This window comes from Chlorocebus sabaeus, chromosome 9, assembly GCF_047675955.1.
Source record: "Chlorocebus sabaeus isolate Y175 chromosome 9, mChlSab1.0.hap1, whole genome shotgun sequence".
In the NCBI taxonomy this organism is placed as follows: Eukaryota; Metazoa; Chordata; class Mammalia; order Primates; family Cercopithecidae; genus Chlorocebus; species Chlorocebus sabaeus.
In genome coordinates this window covers 106994519-107010333 of record NC_132912.1, presented here as the reverse complement: position 1 = coordinate 107010333, position 15815 = coordinate 106994519, and the positions used below count along the sequence as shown (strand labels likewise).

General features: G+C 38.0%; 1 protein-coding gene across 9 annotated transcripts in view; it reads left to right on the top strand.

Annotated features, from left to right (window-relative positions):
* The window catches only part of CFAP43 (cilia and flagella associated protein 43), a 174181-nt gene that overhangs the window by 102240 nt on the left and 56126 nt on the right, over positions 1-15815 (top strand). For all 9 annotated transcript variants that reach the window (XR_012094047.1, XM_073019316.1, XM_038009539.2 and 6 more), the window contains 6 exons: positions 4561-4677; positions 5676-5756; positions 8632-8780; positions 10324-10427; positions 13966-14106; positions 14881-15053. Coding sequence is in view for 8 of the 9 variants with exons in the window: in XM_073019316.1 (XP_072875417.1) it covers positions 4561-4677; positions 5676-5756; positions 8632-8780; positions 10324-10427; positions 13966-14106; positions 14881-15053 (765 nt within the window). In the remaining variant the exon portion in view is untranslated. The remainder of the gene's footprint in view (positions 1-4560; positions 4678-5675; positions 5757-8631; positions 8781-10323; positions 10428-13965; positions 14107-14880; positions 15054-15815) is intronic.

Genomic DNA, 15815 nt, shown 5'->3' with positions numbered 1-15815 from the left:
CAGTTTAAAAGGCTTAACTTACAAAGAGCTATTGGTTTATTTTTGTGCATGTAACTGAAAGGGCAAGGAGTGAATCTGAATACAAGAGCTGCCATGATGCCACCAAACCTTGTTTATTTCCGTCTCTTGGCTCTGTTTCCTCTCTGCTGCCTCCATTTCCATGCTGACTCTCCCCTTGTGGTGTTAAGAGTTATATGCAGCTCTAGCTTATATTTCTGCCTGCTTGATGTCCCTGGTGGAAAGATACCAGCTAGAAAAAAAGTCTTGGAATATAGACTCAGTGGACTAACTGAATCACGTGTCTTCCCCTGGGTCAGTCACTTGTACCATAGGAATCCTAAGCTCTGACTGGTCAGGCCTAAGTCACATGCATAGCCTTGGATGCTAGGTAGAGTCAACTGACTTAAATGAGAACTGAGATTGGGGCATAGATTGTTCTCCAAAGACAATATGGGTTCTATAAGAGAAGAAGAAAAATGAATTATTGCAAGATTAAAACAAACATTTACTTCAATTATACTGCTAGGAAGATTCCTAATTAATGGAATGATCTTCAGGCATCAAAATTAGCAGATATTTATATTGTTATACAATAATTTTAGATGAATTACAAATAAAATTCAATGATTTTCTGCCTAAAAGAAACTTAAATTTAAATATGGACAGACTTTTGTTTCCGATAATTAACAGAAGTTTTTTTTAAAAAAAAAAACTGTGCTAACTTATGTTTTAATAAACAAATGACTGACTGAAAATATCTATGGAGAACAGGAAACTAGGAAAAAGATATCACAAAAGAAGGAGGAAATACCCAAATAGAATTTCTAAAGAAGAAAAATATACTAGCAAAGTAAAAATTAAATGAACATGTCTGACAAAATGTTGGACATAGCCAAAGAAAGAATAAATGAATTCGAAGATGGATCAGAAGAAGTTATTCAGAATGTCACCTAGAAAAGCAAAAGGGTAGAAAATACAGAAGGAAACATAAGAGATAAGAACAATAGAGTGAAAAGATCTAACATATGTTTGATTAGAGTCCAGAGAGGAGAAAGTGGGACAGAGGCAATAATTAAAGAGATACTGACTGGGGATTTTCCAGAATTGGTGTAAAGACATGAATTTACAGATTTAAGAGATCCAGTGAATCCCAAACAGAATACATAAAATGATATCCACACTTAGACTTACCAAAGTGAAACTGTTGAAAACCAAAGAGAAAATTTTCAAAGCAGTCAGAGAAAAGACAGGTTACTTCTAAGGAATTTCAATTAGACTAATAGCTGACTTCTCTGTGGCAATAATGTAAGTAAGAAATAGTGGAATAATATCTTCAATGTGTTTCAGGGGTCAGCAAACTGTAGCTCCATGGGGCAAAACTAGCCTGCTGCATGTTTTTCAAATTAGATTTTATTGGAACATAGCCACACCCACTTATGTATTGTTTATGGCTTCTTTCACACCACAATGGCAGCATTAAATAGTTGTGGCAGAGACTACATTGTTTGCAAAGCCTAACATATTTACTGTCAGCCTATTTATAGAAAAAGGTTGATGACCCCTGATGTAATGAAAGAAAGTAATTACCACCTAGAATTCTCTACCTAGTGAAAACATCTTTTCAGTATGTGGGTAAAAAAAGACATTTTAGACACTCCAAAGTTAAGAGTGTGTCAGCAGCTGACTATCACTAGAGAAAATTCTGAAGAATTTACTTCTGGCAGAGGAAAATGATCCCAGATGTAAGGTGTGTGATGCAACAAAAACAAAGAGCAGGGTAGAGAATGACACATTGTAGAAGATGTACAGTAAATGAACACTGCATACAACAGCAGGAAAAAAAAATGTGAAAGTAGGTTTAAAAATAATATTGAACTAAAATCCCAAATGACAATACTATAAGTTAGGGGGAGCAGGAGAGCAGGATATATAGAACAAAGTGTTCCAAGGATCCCATATGACCCAGGAGGAGAATAAAGCTTTTAAGTAACTTTGATGTTGATAAATTAGGTATACATGTTACAACTTCTAAGGTAACCACTAAAACAATAGGAACAGTAGATGAAATTTCCAAACTAGAGAAAGTAAAATGTTAAAAAAAAAAAAGTTTAACCCAAAACAAGGTAAAAAAGAGAAAGAAAATGAAATGCAAAACAACTGAGATAAACAAAAAGCATAAATTAAAACCTATGTTTAAACCCAGATATGAAAAGATGGAAAAAGATATGTAAACATTAACCCAAAGAAAACCAGTGGAAATATATTAATATTAGACAAAATAGGCTTTAAGGTAAAAATCATTACTAAAGAGAAATGGGCTTATTTCAGAATAACAAAATGTTAAATTTATCAGGAATATATAAATACTTAAAATATGTACAAGGAATCTTCGTTATCTTGTCATGCTTCAAGGCCCAGGAAAGGCCTAGGCAAAACCCTTGGTGGGGTTTTGTTACATTCAAGCATTTGTATAAGGGCACTGTCTCTATTAGCTTTTAATATTTAACTTAATCACTCAGTCATTGCTGAAACAGTTGTCATGGAGGCCTGCCTATTCAGCTGTTAGTGAGATCTGGCCTGCCACACCTTCTCACTGAAGTCTTTCTTAAACACACACTTTAAAATTTCACCCTCTTATTTTGCTATATAATGTTCTCCTTCTCCATTATATTTTCTTTTGCTTCTTACAATTATCACTGTCTAACTTGCAGTATATTTTATTTGGTTATATTATTTATTGTCTGAATCTGCCAGCAGAAGGTAAGCTCCGTGAGGGCAGGGGATTTTGTCTGTTTTATCCTCTGCTGTAACCCCAGCATCTAAAGCAGTGACTGGCATTGTGTATCCACTTAATATTTATTGAAGAAATGACAGAAAGATAAAATTTGTAAATATCTACCAAATTTTGAACTCCTATAAAGTCATATTTTTTTAGATAAATGAGACCAGAAATATTTATGTTTAACTCAAGTAAACATGAAGAACTTGTGATTAGCTGAAAGCAGACTTCTTATTGCTGGTTAAATGACCATATTATATTACCAGCTACTTGGTAGAGATGCATTCATTACAGAATAGATTTTTTTTTAGAGGTGAGTTTGAGAGCTGAAAATAATAAGCATGAAGTGACAGCTTCAGCCATACCTCAACTATTTCTACAAAGGCTTGTTTAAATGTTTAGTGTTCTTTCCATTATATTTAGCATGTGGTAGGATTTAGTACATCGTAACAACTTTTTGGGTTTTCCACATTTTCCAAATTTTCTTTTTTTTTTTTTTTTTGAGACGGAGTCTCGCTCTGTCGCCCAGGCTGGAGTGCAGTGGCCAGATCTCAGCTCACTGCAAGCTCCGCCTCCCGGGTTTACGCCATTCTCCTGCCTCAGCCTCCCGAGTAGCTGGGACTACAGGCGCCCGCCACCTCGCCCGGCTAGTTTTTTGTATTTTTTAGTAGAGACGGGGTTTCACCGTGTTAGCCAAGATGGTCTCGATCTCCTGACCTCGTGATCCGCCCGTCTCGGCCTCCCAAAGTGCTGGGATTACAGGGTTGAGCCACCGCGCCCAGCCCCAAATTTTCTACATAACTATATTTTTGAAACAGGAAAAAATGTTTTATTATGTTTTGTAAATTAAAAAAACAAATGTCTGGGAGACCAGATGTGGTGGCTCATGCCTATAATCCCAGCACTTTGGGAGGTCGAGGAGGGTGGATTACTTGAGGTCAGGAGTTTGAGACCAGCCTGGCCAACATGGTGAAACCCTGTCTCTAGTAAAAATACAAAAATTAGCCAAGTGTGGTGGCAGGTACCTGGAATCCCAGCTACTCAGGAGGCTGAGGCAAGAGAATCTCTTGAACCCAGGAGGCAGAGGTTGGTTGCAGTGAGCCAAGATCCCGCCATTGCACTCCAGCCTGGGCAACAGAGAGAGACTCAGTCACAAAACAAAAACAACAACAACAACAACAAAACAAAACAAAACACGAATGTCTGGAATCAAAGACGAAAGTCTTATGGTTATTTAAAATGATGAGGCCAGGCATGGTGGCTTGCACCTATCATCCCAGCACTTTGGGAGGCCGAGGCGTGCAGATCACCTGAGGTCAGGAGTTTGAAACCAGCCTAACCAACATGTTGAAACCCTGTCTGTAGTAAGCATACAAAATTAGCCAGGCATGGTGGTGCATGCCTGTAATCCCAGCTACTCAGGAGGCTGAGGCAGGAGAATCGCTTAAACCTGGGAGGTGGGAGTTGCAGTGAGCTGAGATTGTGCCATTGCACTCCAACCTGGGCAACAATAACAAGAATTTGTCTCGAAAAATTAATTAATTAAAATAAAATGATGAATAAGTGAATGAATGAATGAATCAACCAATCAATCAATAAACAAACAAATCAAGTGTCTAGATTTTAAGCCCTTCAGGGTCAAAGTCTTACTGAGTTGATCTGTGATTTCCCATCATCTGTTTCCACACAGTGCCTTGGTTACAGTAGGCATTTAATAAATATTTGTTGAACTATATACACAACAATTACAATATGTTTCTTTTCTTTTGTATATTTATCAGGGATCTGTTTATATCTACACTTTTGGTGAGGAGCCAACCTTAAATAAAGTCCTAGATGCTTGTGATGGGAAATTTCAGGCAGTTGACTTTATCACACCTGGAACCCAACACTTCATGGTAAAGAATATTTTACTGTGTCACAGTAGGACTAAAGATATGATGATGTTGTGAGATTTAAATCCCTATTTATATGTTATTGGGTAACTTTGAAAGTTCATGGGCAAAGCAATGTGAATAGGAGGCAGAGGCTGTCTTTGAAGGCTGTGGTGGAGATGCTAGACACTTCCATCCTCAAATCTACCCCCCAGTTAGAATGATACCCTCATATTGTGACTTCATAATATCGTCTTCTGAAAACAGCCAACACAATTGAGATCTTAGGAGCCATCTTTTGGTTTTCACCACCCAAGCTCTGCAAGCCAGGCTTTAACACATTTTAAAACACGTTCATTGCTAATGAGTCATCAGCACTCAGTAAACTGTTAGTATTTATTTAGTATCTTTTTTCTGTGTAATGCAGCAGCACCACTTGAGGTTGAAAATGAAATAGTTGCCATGTGCAATACATTAATTCAGTCTAAGGAGTCAATAATAATATGTCAGTATTGGCTCATCAGTTGTAACAAATGTACCACACTAATGCAAGATGTTACTAGTAGGGTAGTAGGTGTGTGGAGGGGAAGGGGAAGGAGAACTCTCTGTGCTTTCTGCTCAATTTTTCTGTAATCCTAAAACTGCTCTAAAAAAATAAATTCTAGTAATTTAAAAAAGAACAGTGTATAGCTTCCTATTTGTACATTTGTTCATTAGGCAATAGTTTTACTGATTTTTATAAGCAACTTTCATCTTTAATATGTTACATGAAAAATCTTTATTTTACTTTTCTAATACTAATTAGTTATTATGTATTACTTAAATTGCATTAAAGATAATAGTTAAGATTTGTTCAGAAATGAAGCATTGGCGTTGAAATGGTAAAATAAGTATTCATAATCCACGTAAGTAAAATGAAATTTTATACTAAATCATCGACACATTGGAAAGGGAGGCAGAGCATGCTTCCATAGGAAAGTCTTAGTTTCCATGTAGAGTTTTTGTTTTTCTTTTTGTTACAGACACTTACACATTCAGGGGAAGTTTGTGTTTGGTGGCTGGAGGATTGTTCTTGTGTAAGCAAGATTTATCTGAATACCCCAGTAAGTATACTTGATAAATGGATTTTTAAAAATATATTGAATTCTAATCCAATCTACCTTTTCATATTCACACGTCAATAGTCTGTAGAAATACTTGTTACAGAAGCCTCGCTGCATTTTTACCTTCTAGGTTTAGAGTAATCCCTGTGTGTAAAGCATATGCCACAGCCCCAAGAGTGGAACCATAGCATTGGTTATAGAAAACAAGATAGAACCGTATTGGTTATAGAAAGCAGTAAGGTTTTCTGTGGCAGCAGTTGTTTTTGAAACCCCAGTAGTTGATATCTTACTCATGCCGTAAGTTCATTGTGGATTGGCAGGGGTCCCTGTTGCACAGTCTCTCAGGGAGCTAGGCTGATGGGGGCTCCATCAAAGAATACTTCCTCTGTACTGTGTGCAGGAGAGGAAGAGAGTGCTGAAAGGTCTTTTGGAGGGAGAGGGGGTGCTCCTGAATCAGCAAGTAAGTGCTTTTTCTCAGAAATGAAATATCCCTTTGGCCATAACTGGTTAAATGGTCCCATTTAATGGGAATCAATTAGAAATGAAAGACAGTTGCCACTCTAACCAGCTTAAGCCAAAAATTAAAAAGTGAGTGTTATTGGCACAATCAACTATAAAGTACAGAACTTGTCTGGCCTCATGTGTGCCTCAGTCCAGCAGTTTAAATGATATACCAAGGACCTTGTCTTTCTGTCTCCACACTATGCCTTTAGTTTCATCTTAGGCCTCACTGAGGTGCACTCAGATACCACAGGTGCCAACCTCACATCATACTGTCAGAGAGGGAAGAAAAATTCCTACTGTAGGGGGAGGAAGAGCAAAGATACTTCTTTCCAGAAGGTTCAGTAAATGTCTTCTAATGTCTTAATAACATCTGTGAACTAATCATATGCATAGGGGAAGAGAAATGCAATTAAGTGCATAATTAATGCACCGACTCAGCCCTGGAAATAGGAGTTAGATTCATTCCACTTGTCCCTGAAAATAGGGGAAGGATAGTTTCTCAGGGAATATTCAAGAGATTTTCCAGAAGGAGGGCATATGGATGCTGAATTGCAAACCACACTGCCTGCAACACCTACCACAATGTGATACCATTATTTCTGCCATGTTCACAGTGCATTTTGTGTAAAATAACATTTTAAAAGGACCAAGAAACAATGGCAATGCTGTCTTTTAAAAAAAAGTAGTATTATTTGCTGCATTACACAGTTCTAGTTGAGAAATGGCTCTTGGTATTAGGTAGGGAGTTTCAATCCTTCCCTTTTATAAAACTAAAATCTCAATTATAGAAGACTAAGCATCATATTTTACATAAGATGCAAAAGATAGATAATTCAGTGTGGTAAATAAAACTCTCCCACAAAAGTAAAGATAAAATTTCTTGCTGAGAAAACTTGAAATATGAAAAGACTCCATAATCTCTGTGACAAAGGGTTATATGTATTCATTTCTATTAGAAATAGTAAACTAGGAGAGATCTTACAAGTGCATTTAATCACATGTCCTTTCACACATTAGAGGCATATAAACATTTAACAACCCACCCAGGGGCCCATATAATCAGGATATACCTTGTTCCTCTTGGGCAACGAGGGATACAGGTACCATTACCCTACAGAGAATTGATACAGATACAGTAATGCTGAGGCCAGGTCTCTCTGCCTGTGTCCGGGACTGTGTTGCCTTCCTTCAGGCAGTGGTTCTGGGGGGTCCCAGTCCAGCACCACAGTGTCAAGATACCTGGACACTAGCAGCATCTCCTGATGGTACCTGCAAGGGTACATAAGACTCCTCTGGCCCTTACTGTACATTTTCAGACTAGCACACCATTGCCCTGGAATGAAGGAGAATTTCAGCTGATAATTTTTATTTTGGGAACACACACACACACACACACACACACACACACACACTTCCCATAAAGGTTTTCAATTTTACAAAAAGCCCACTCAGTTGGGAGGCTGTGTGCATTCTAATGAGGCAGGACACCTGGGTGCTTCTTCTGAAGTTTGTCACCACATATGAGATCCTTGGGTAAGCTGCTGGACTTCCTTGGTCTACGTTTTCTATTTTGCAAAATGATCTCTTACGTTCTTTTTCAGTCCTAAGTTCCATGATTTTATTCAAAACAATCTACAAAGTATTTATAGAGAAAGAATACTGATTTCTATAGTATTATGAAAGTCAATTTATTCTCTTAGACATCATATTCTGTGTAAATCATTGTGAGATAAGTGGGAATCTGTTATGCATTTCTTTGGTGACTGAATACATCTTCCAGTCATATAGTTATTTTCTTAAGTCTTCCTTAGTCATACCAGCATCTCAGGATCTATAAAAATGTTTTAAAAGCCAGGTGTGGTGGTTTGAACTTGTAATCCCAGCGACTAGGCAGGCTGACGCAGGAGGATCGCTTGAGCCCAGTAGTTCAAGACAGAGCAAGACTCCATCGCTAATAAATAAATATTTTAAAATGTTTACAAGATGCTAAGAATTTATTTTACCTTTTTTTGTTTTATTTTTCACTATTATTGGTCTAACTGTTTCACAATCACTTAGATAGATTGTTGGCATAATCATTTCATCATCATTTAGAGATAGAAATGAAGCCATGATTTAAATTTCAAGAAATCTCTCTATAATTTTTATTACTCTAATTTTAGGATAAAAGAATAAGATGTACAGATTCCTGTGCCGTCTTATGCAGTTGATCAGCTCAGGAACATTGAGGCTATAATTTGAAAGAACCCACCACACAACACTTGCCACTCTTCTCATCCTGCAGGCTTTTCAAATACATTGTATAATAGCATTCTTATGTGCAGGAGAGCAGGCACAATGGAGATACGCATCTGGGGTTTATTTTAAACAGGCGACGGTTCTGGCTTGCTGTCCATCCTCCCTCTCTGCAGCCGTGGGCACGGAGGGTGGCTCTGTCTACTTCATCAGCGTATATGATAAGGAATCCCCTCAGGTCGTGGACAAAGCCTTTCTCTCGGAATCATCCGTGCAGCATGTCACGTAAGTCCCTTCTGCTTCCAGGAGCGGCTCTGTGTCCCTGTCTGTTGAAAATTCTAGTGAAGCCATCCCTTCTTTTAATTTTAAGTTTTACATGTTTCATTTGTTTTGAATGTTAATACATTCACTCAGTTCAACACTCAAAAGGTACAGAGGGCTGTGAAGTAAAGTACCCCCCATACCCAGGTCTGTCCTTGCAGGCAGCCTGGTACCAACTTCTCGTGTCTCCTGAGATGTTTTATCCATGAACAAGCAAAACATAATAAGCACTTCTTTTTATTTGTATCGATGGCCATCAAGTATGTATAGTGTGCCAGACACTTCTGCTGTATTAACTCCATGAAGTAAACACTCTTATTGTCTCTAGTTGACAGGTGAGGAAGATGAGGCACAAAGATTTTAAATAACTTGCTCAATAGTACACAGATAGCGAATGGCAAATGTTGGGATTTGAACCCAGGTCGTTGGGCTCCAGAGTCACTGCCTTTGCTCTTAAAATGAGAAAACTATGTACAATGCCTCATTTCTTTTTTCACTTAATGGTATATCTTGGAGAATGTTTTATATCCACACATAAAGACCAGCCTTATTATTTTTATAGCCACATAGTATTCCATTATATGAATATACTATCATTTTTTAAAAACAGTATCTTAATGAACATTTAGAGTATTTCAAAACTTTCAAAACAATACTTTTAAGATGACAATATAGAGACATTAGATTTGGACTTGTAGTTGCTATCATTATTACTGTTTTTAATTTATTATATTATTAGGTATTAATAAGAACAGACATTTGTATTCTGCTTTACAGCTTGAGATCACTGTAGCTTGTAGAATGTGATCCTCAAAACACTAGTCAGAAAGATGTTATTCTTATCCCTATTAGATAAATTAGGGAATTCAGGGTGAGAGAGGTGAAGAGAAGCATTGTCCAAGATTACACATTACACAGCTAGCGCACTTGGGAGCTGGTCCTGCCACTGTGGACTGCCCAGCTCCACCACCCTAGCTCAGTGGGGAAGGATGGATAACCTTCTTACCCCCTGCCCTTCGGCACCATCATTTTTTGTGCCTTTCCTTTCTCAGATCTTCTGATTCTAATTTGCGTCTTCCCACTTTTTCTAATTTGATAAAGTTGTAGACATGTTTCACTACATTCTTCCTCCCACTGCCAGGTACCAGTCACAGGGTAATGAAATGTCACACCCACCGCTAATTTGAGAATTGCTTAGTTGCACTTGAAACATCAAGAAAGCTCTACTGACATGTTTCATTCACTTATGATGAACCAACTGCCCATCTTTACTGAATCTTCTTTACTGTATTTATTAAAGTTGCAATTTGGAAATAGCATTGGCCTAAAGTACAATGATTATATCTACATGTAATCACTCCACTTTTATAAGATCAGAGAATATTAAAAATCGCAAACCGTAAAAATGACTGGCTTTGAACATATCTCTGTGGCCATTCAATAAACTTGTTCACCATCTAGCTGGTGAAACAATTGGGATTTGATCATCAGATTTCTTCTTTTCTAGGTATGATCAGCGAGGAATATTTCTGTTAGTTGGAACATCAGAAGGAAAAGTCTTTATTATCTGTGCCAGCTCCTCAAGCTCATTTCAGATTATTGGATTCACAGGTGCAACATAGAATGCTGATTAATTTAAAATATATTAATTTAAAACATTTAGAATTCTTTATTTCAAAGAATTTAAGGTTATGAAAATGGAGTTATATTGAAACAATTATTTATGGCATATTTTCTGAAAGAGTAACTTTTAAATAACTAAAGTTACTTAGGAGAATTCTCACATTATATTTTGATGTATTTGGAATATTAGAGTTATCTGCTTGGTACATAGTTGATGCTAAACAAATTTTCTTGAATCAATTATTGAATAATTGAATTATTGAATAATTCTTGAATCAATTATTGAATAAATTAATGAAATGGCTGAACATTTCTGTATTAACATACAGAGAAGTTGGGTTGATTTCTCTCAAAAATATTTTTTAATATTTTATCTCTAATAAAGAATTTTCTCTTTGTTTTCTCTCTGGCTTTACATGCCAATTGTATATGTGTTTCCCCCCCACACATAATTTTTTTTTAATTCTCCTTAAATTTTTTTTTTTTTTTTTTTTGCTCCTCACACTTTGCCAAGTCTCACCCCTTAATTTTTTAATTTGTTTATCATTGACTTATAAAAATTAGTGAGTGCCTACTAGGTGCAAAAATGCCAAACCTAGGCCTTGTAGGGGGATGAAAATATTAAGGAGACAATTTAGTAGAGGAGGAAAATGCAGAATGGTGCGTAGGCTCAGATACAGCAGCAATTCATTCTGCCAGGTGTGAGGAGAGGAGTGGAGGTGAAGGTGGGCACTGGTCAGGGGATGTGGAGGATTGGAGGAGAGTTTTCCAAGGGCTTAGAGTAGTGGGTTTAAAGGATTTTCATAGGTGTGGGATAGGACATATTAGTATTCCTGCTCAAATAATAACCCAAACAAAGGTACTTGGAATGGAAAAAAAAAGTCTGGTATAACAGGTAAATGGAAGAGTTCACTAGATGATGACTATGGCAATGAAGTCTGAAAGAGGAAGGACATTGAATATCATTCCAAAGAGTCTGGAATTGTTCTGTGGTTCATGAGCCATCGTCAGTGGTTTCAAGATGGAGCTGGCATGATTTGACTTGGTTTTTAGAGACTGACTCTGATACCAGTATGAAGGATGGAGTAGAAAGGCAAAAGAAAGAAATTAAAAAGATGAGATTGGAAGCTATAATACTAGCCAAGGCAAGGGATGATAATAGTCATAATCATAACAACAGCCAACACTTATTGAGGAATGCCTGACTATGTGGTAGCCAGTATTCTAAGCCCTCAGCATGTCTCCACCCATGGAATTCTTAGACAACTTTCATGAAATTGATACTACTGTTATTCCTTCAGATGAGGCAATTGAGGCACAGCAAAGCTAAGTACTTGTTCAAGGCCACACATCTAGTTAGTGGCAGAGCCAAATTAAGAAAGTCCAGTTTCAGGGCGTGTGCTCTTATCCACAATGCACAAACTCATGCTGCAGTTATGGAAAGAGAAAAGAGGGCACAACCATGAGTGATGGAATTGGTAGGACTTGGTATCTGATGCAAAAGGAAGGGATCAGTGATGACCCCAGAATTTCTAGCCTGAGTACTGGAAGTTTGCGATGTCATTAGTTGAAGAACAAAGTTTTAGAGGTTGAGGAATAGGTTGAGCTGATGAGTTCCATAGGTTTGAAGCCAACAAACTCTTCATTTGGGCATATTTAGCATAAGTTTGGAAATCAGGATATGTAGTTCAAAGCTTAATGATAGAATTCTGCTCTTGAAATCATGGAAGCTGATGACATAGCTCAACAGAGTAGAAGTAAACCTAGATGTTTAACGGGGCAAAAGAGGTAACTAAATACGCAAATGAGATGGCACTGAGTGTGGTAGGGCCTGTGGTTGACCTCAGAGTGGATGTATATCCTGCCTAAATATTCCATTTCATTTATTTTATTTTATTTTCTAGAGTCTTACTCTGTCACCCAGGCTGGAGTGCAGTGGTGCAATCATAGCTCACTATAGCCTTGAACTCCTAGGCTCAGGCAATCCTGCTGCTTCAGCCTCCTGAGTAGCTGGGACTACAGGCTTGTGCCCCAAAGCCTGGCTTGTTTTTCGTTTTGTTTTTGTTTACTTTTTTTTTTTCTTTTTTTCTTTTTTAGTAGAGAAAATGTCTCCCTGTGTTGCTCATGCTGGTCTTGATCTCCTGGAGTCAAGCGATGCTCCCACCTCAGCCTCCCAAGGTGTTGGGATTACAGACATAAGCCACTGTTCCTGGCCCCATTTTTTAATGTATCTGTTTGGCCAGAGAGGGGTGGGATGGAAGAAACTGGGAATAGAACCCTGGTCCACATTTTATATGGAAGCTGTGGACAGAGGAAGATGAGGCAGTGAAGAAAACTGAGGCTGGGCCAGAGTAATAAGAGAACTGGGAGTCATCCTCTCCAGAAACAGCCTAAAGAAGGAAGGTGGATGAAAATACAGGCTGACACTGAAGTATGGGTAGGGTGAGGGCTGGGACAGGCTCTCATATATTTGCCAGTCAGCAGGTGATCCCTGAGAGAGCTACTTCTTTGGAATGAAGAAGGTTAGGGAGGGAATAGAGGTAAGAAAATTAAGTCAGAAAGTGCCAAACCTATTTTAGGAAGTTTGCGGTGGAGAAAAGAGAATCAGATGGTAACTGTTGTGGGACAGCAGAGTTGGAGTAAGGTTCTTATTTGAAGACAGGGGAGTCATGAGGGCTGAATAAAAGGAACCATAAGGGACACAAGAAGCTAAGAGGTGATTGATAATGTACAGTCTAATAGGAGATTGGAGGAATGGGCTCAAAATCACAGACAGGAAGGGATTACATTTTGTTCCTACATCAATGTCGGGAAATGAAGGGAGAAAATGGAAACAGACAGGGGGAAAATGTGAGTCTCAGGATAAGAAAGTTGAGGTTGAGTTTATGTAGATGTCCTTGGTCTTCCTTGTTAAGGAAGAGAGAAGGTCATCGGCTGACTGCCTGGGGAAGGGCCTGAGAAAGTGGGCACCTGCAGCACAGTCTCATGAAGAGTGGAAGAGTGAATCTGGAACAAATCCAAGGTGGGCTCCAGGCCTGGCACACCTTGCAGAGGTTAGATCAGCTGGCTTTCTAGTGGAGCAACTCATAAAGTCACATGTTTTCACCACACCCACAGTCCTTGGGCACAGATGCAAAGAAGGCCAATGCCTGAGTTTACCCAATCTTAGGAGCAGGTAACCTGGCTGGAGTGGACTTGTGGGGACCAGCGCATGCAGGTACTGGTTTGGAGGGATAGGGGTTGGAGATGATGCACTCTCGGGCCACCCTGACTGGGAAAGAAACCCAGACAGACTGGGCTGGTTTGAATCTGCTGGTCTAGACATCTAATCAGGAGAATCCCTCATCCATTCATCAAAAATGTCCCTGTAACTTATGTTTAAAGGTCACTTTAAATGTCCAGCAAATAATTTGATTCTAAAGATTTAGTGAAGGCAAGTCCACAGGTGATATCTTAATTGGAAAGGTAAAAGATTCTTTAAACTTATCAATGACCACTTACGGTGTTGATTTCTGTTTGCTTTCAGAAGTGGCCAAAGACATTTTACAGATATCCACAGTGTCTCTTTCAGAAACAGACATAGTGGAAGTGATGGTGCTTTCCTCGCTTCTGGAAGCAGGGAGAAGCAGGTTGGAGATATTCACACTGCCTACATTACTGCCACAAGGTAAAGAAAACACAAGCAACCAGTTCTGCTCCTCAGCCCAGATACATCATTGTTACTGTTTTTTGGGTTTGTTTTATTTTTCTCTTGGCATGTGAAGAGGTAAAATGGCTACCTTTTGTCTACCTTTACAGAGTAAAACCAACATGCTAAACAGTTTGAAGTGTGGACTTTTCCTTTGGGCTTCCTGACTCATGAGTCTGCTTTATTACCATAGGAAAAGAGATAGGATGAACGAACACATCAAATTGATTTATTATTTTTGTGATGTCTCTTGTTTTGTAGCTTTGAATAGACATGGTTAAATTCAGATAGATTACAGTGGAGTTCCCTTCACTGACAAAATTATAAAGTTTTCTGGATAAAAAGGTATGAGAAAATAGATACTCTTTCCTTGTTTTAATGTCAAATATATCTGGTTGGCAGTTTTGCAAATATATAATTATAGAGCAGAAGAGAGCTGACAACCTCAAAGTACTTTTATGTTTTTATAAGAGTCTCTATACCACCATGGGTTTCTTTTAATATGTCTCGAAGTTAACTGATTAAAATTTCATCAAGGCATTACAGAAATATTTTACCCACTATCAGTCATTTAATACTCAAAGTATTTCTTGGGAGACAAGTGTTTTTAAATCATTTTTATTACCTACTAGCTTCCGCAATATTAATTGAGCATTTAAATTTTATTCTGCTTTTCATAATTGTTCATAATTTTAAAAAACCAAAACTAATATATGGTGCAAGTGATTTATCTTCTTTTTCCAAATCTAATAGTTTCCACAACTTTTGCTGATGAAAGAGGAAGGCTGAAAGATGAAATCATTCATAAGTACCTGTATGAGTTGGAGCACACTCTGTCCTCTGCAGTCTTGGACTTTCAAAGTAAACAAATATATGGCTTCTGTAGTCAAGTGCCATACATCTGTAGCTACCTTCTTCCGAAAGAAGTATGTCAACACTTAAGTGTGCTCTCATTTGTCTTAGCAATCAAGATTGACACATTGTACTGATTAGATGTGATCCTCTTGACCACGTTAACAGAATAGTTCAGTTAACAAATGCCTTCATTATATTAATATAATTCCCTTGAGCTAGGTATATAGTGTTATTTGTTAATCCATCATACAATATATTTGAGCAACCTGATACTTGTGCCACATACATCATCTTTGTCAGATAAACATGCAGATGATACAGTATTAGTTTAATGCCTTAAAAAACAACCTAGCATTAGGAAATCTATTCTACATATGCCAAGGGCTACAAGGTAGATGATTTGATTTGCAGTGGAACTTTGTATCTAAGCCATAACCAAAATTGCAAAAAATAATTAAACCGTGTTTCTGGCATTTTTTCATTACACTCTTTTCAGACATCTCATGCATTGTGTCACCTCCTGCTGCACATAATGGCCCAGTACCCTCCTGCTTTCTGCCCATTGACCTGTCAGTTTCCCTTGATGTCTGTCTACCCACTTTGATAAGGTCTACCTTCCTTCCTCTAAATTCTTCAGTCAAAGCTCTTCTTTGCCAGAGTAGCCAGGATTAGACATAGAAATTCAGAGAAGGAAGAAATGATTAGTGGCAAGAGAGATTCAAGAAAAGTTTCATGAAGGAAGCAATATTTGATCTGGACTTTGAAAAATAAGTCAGATTTTAACATGGAGAGATATTACATACAATTTTGGTGGGCAGCGCTCATATAGGGAG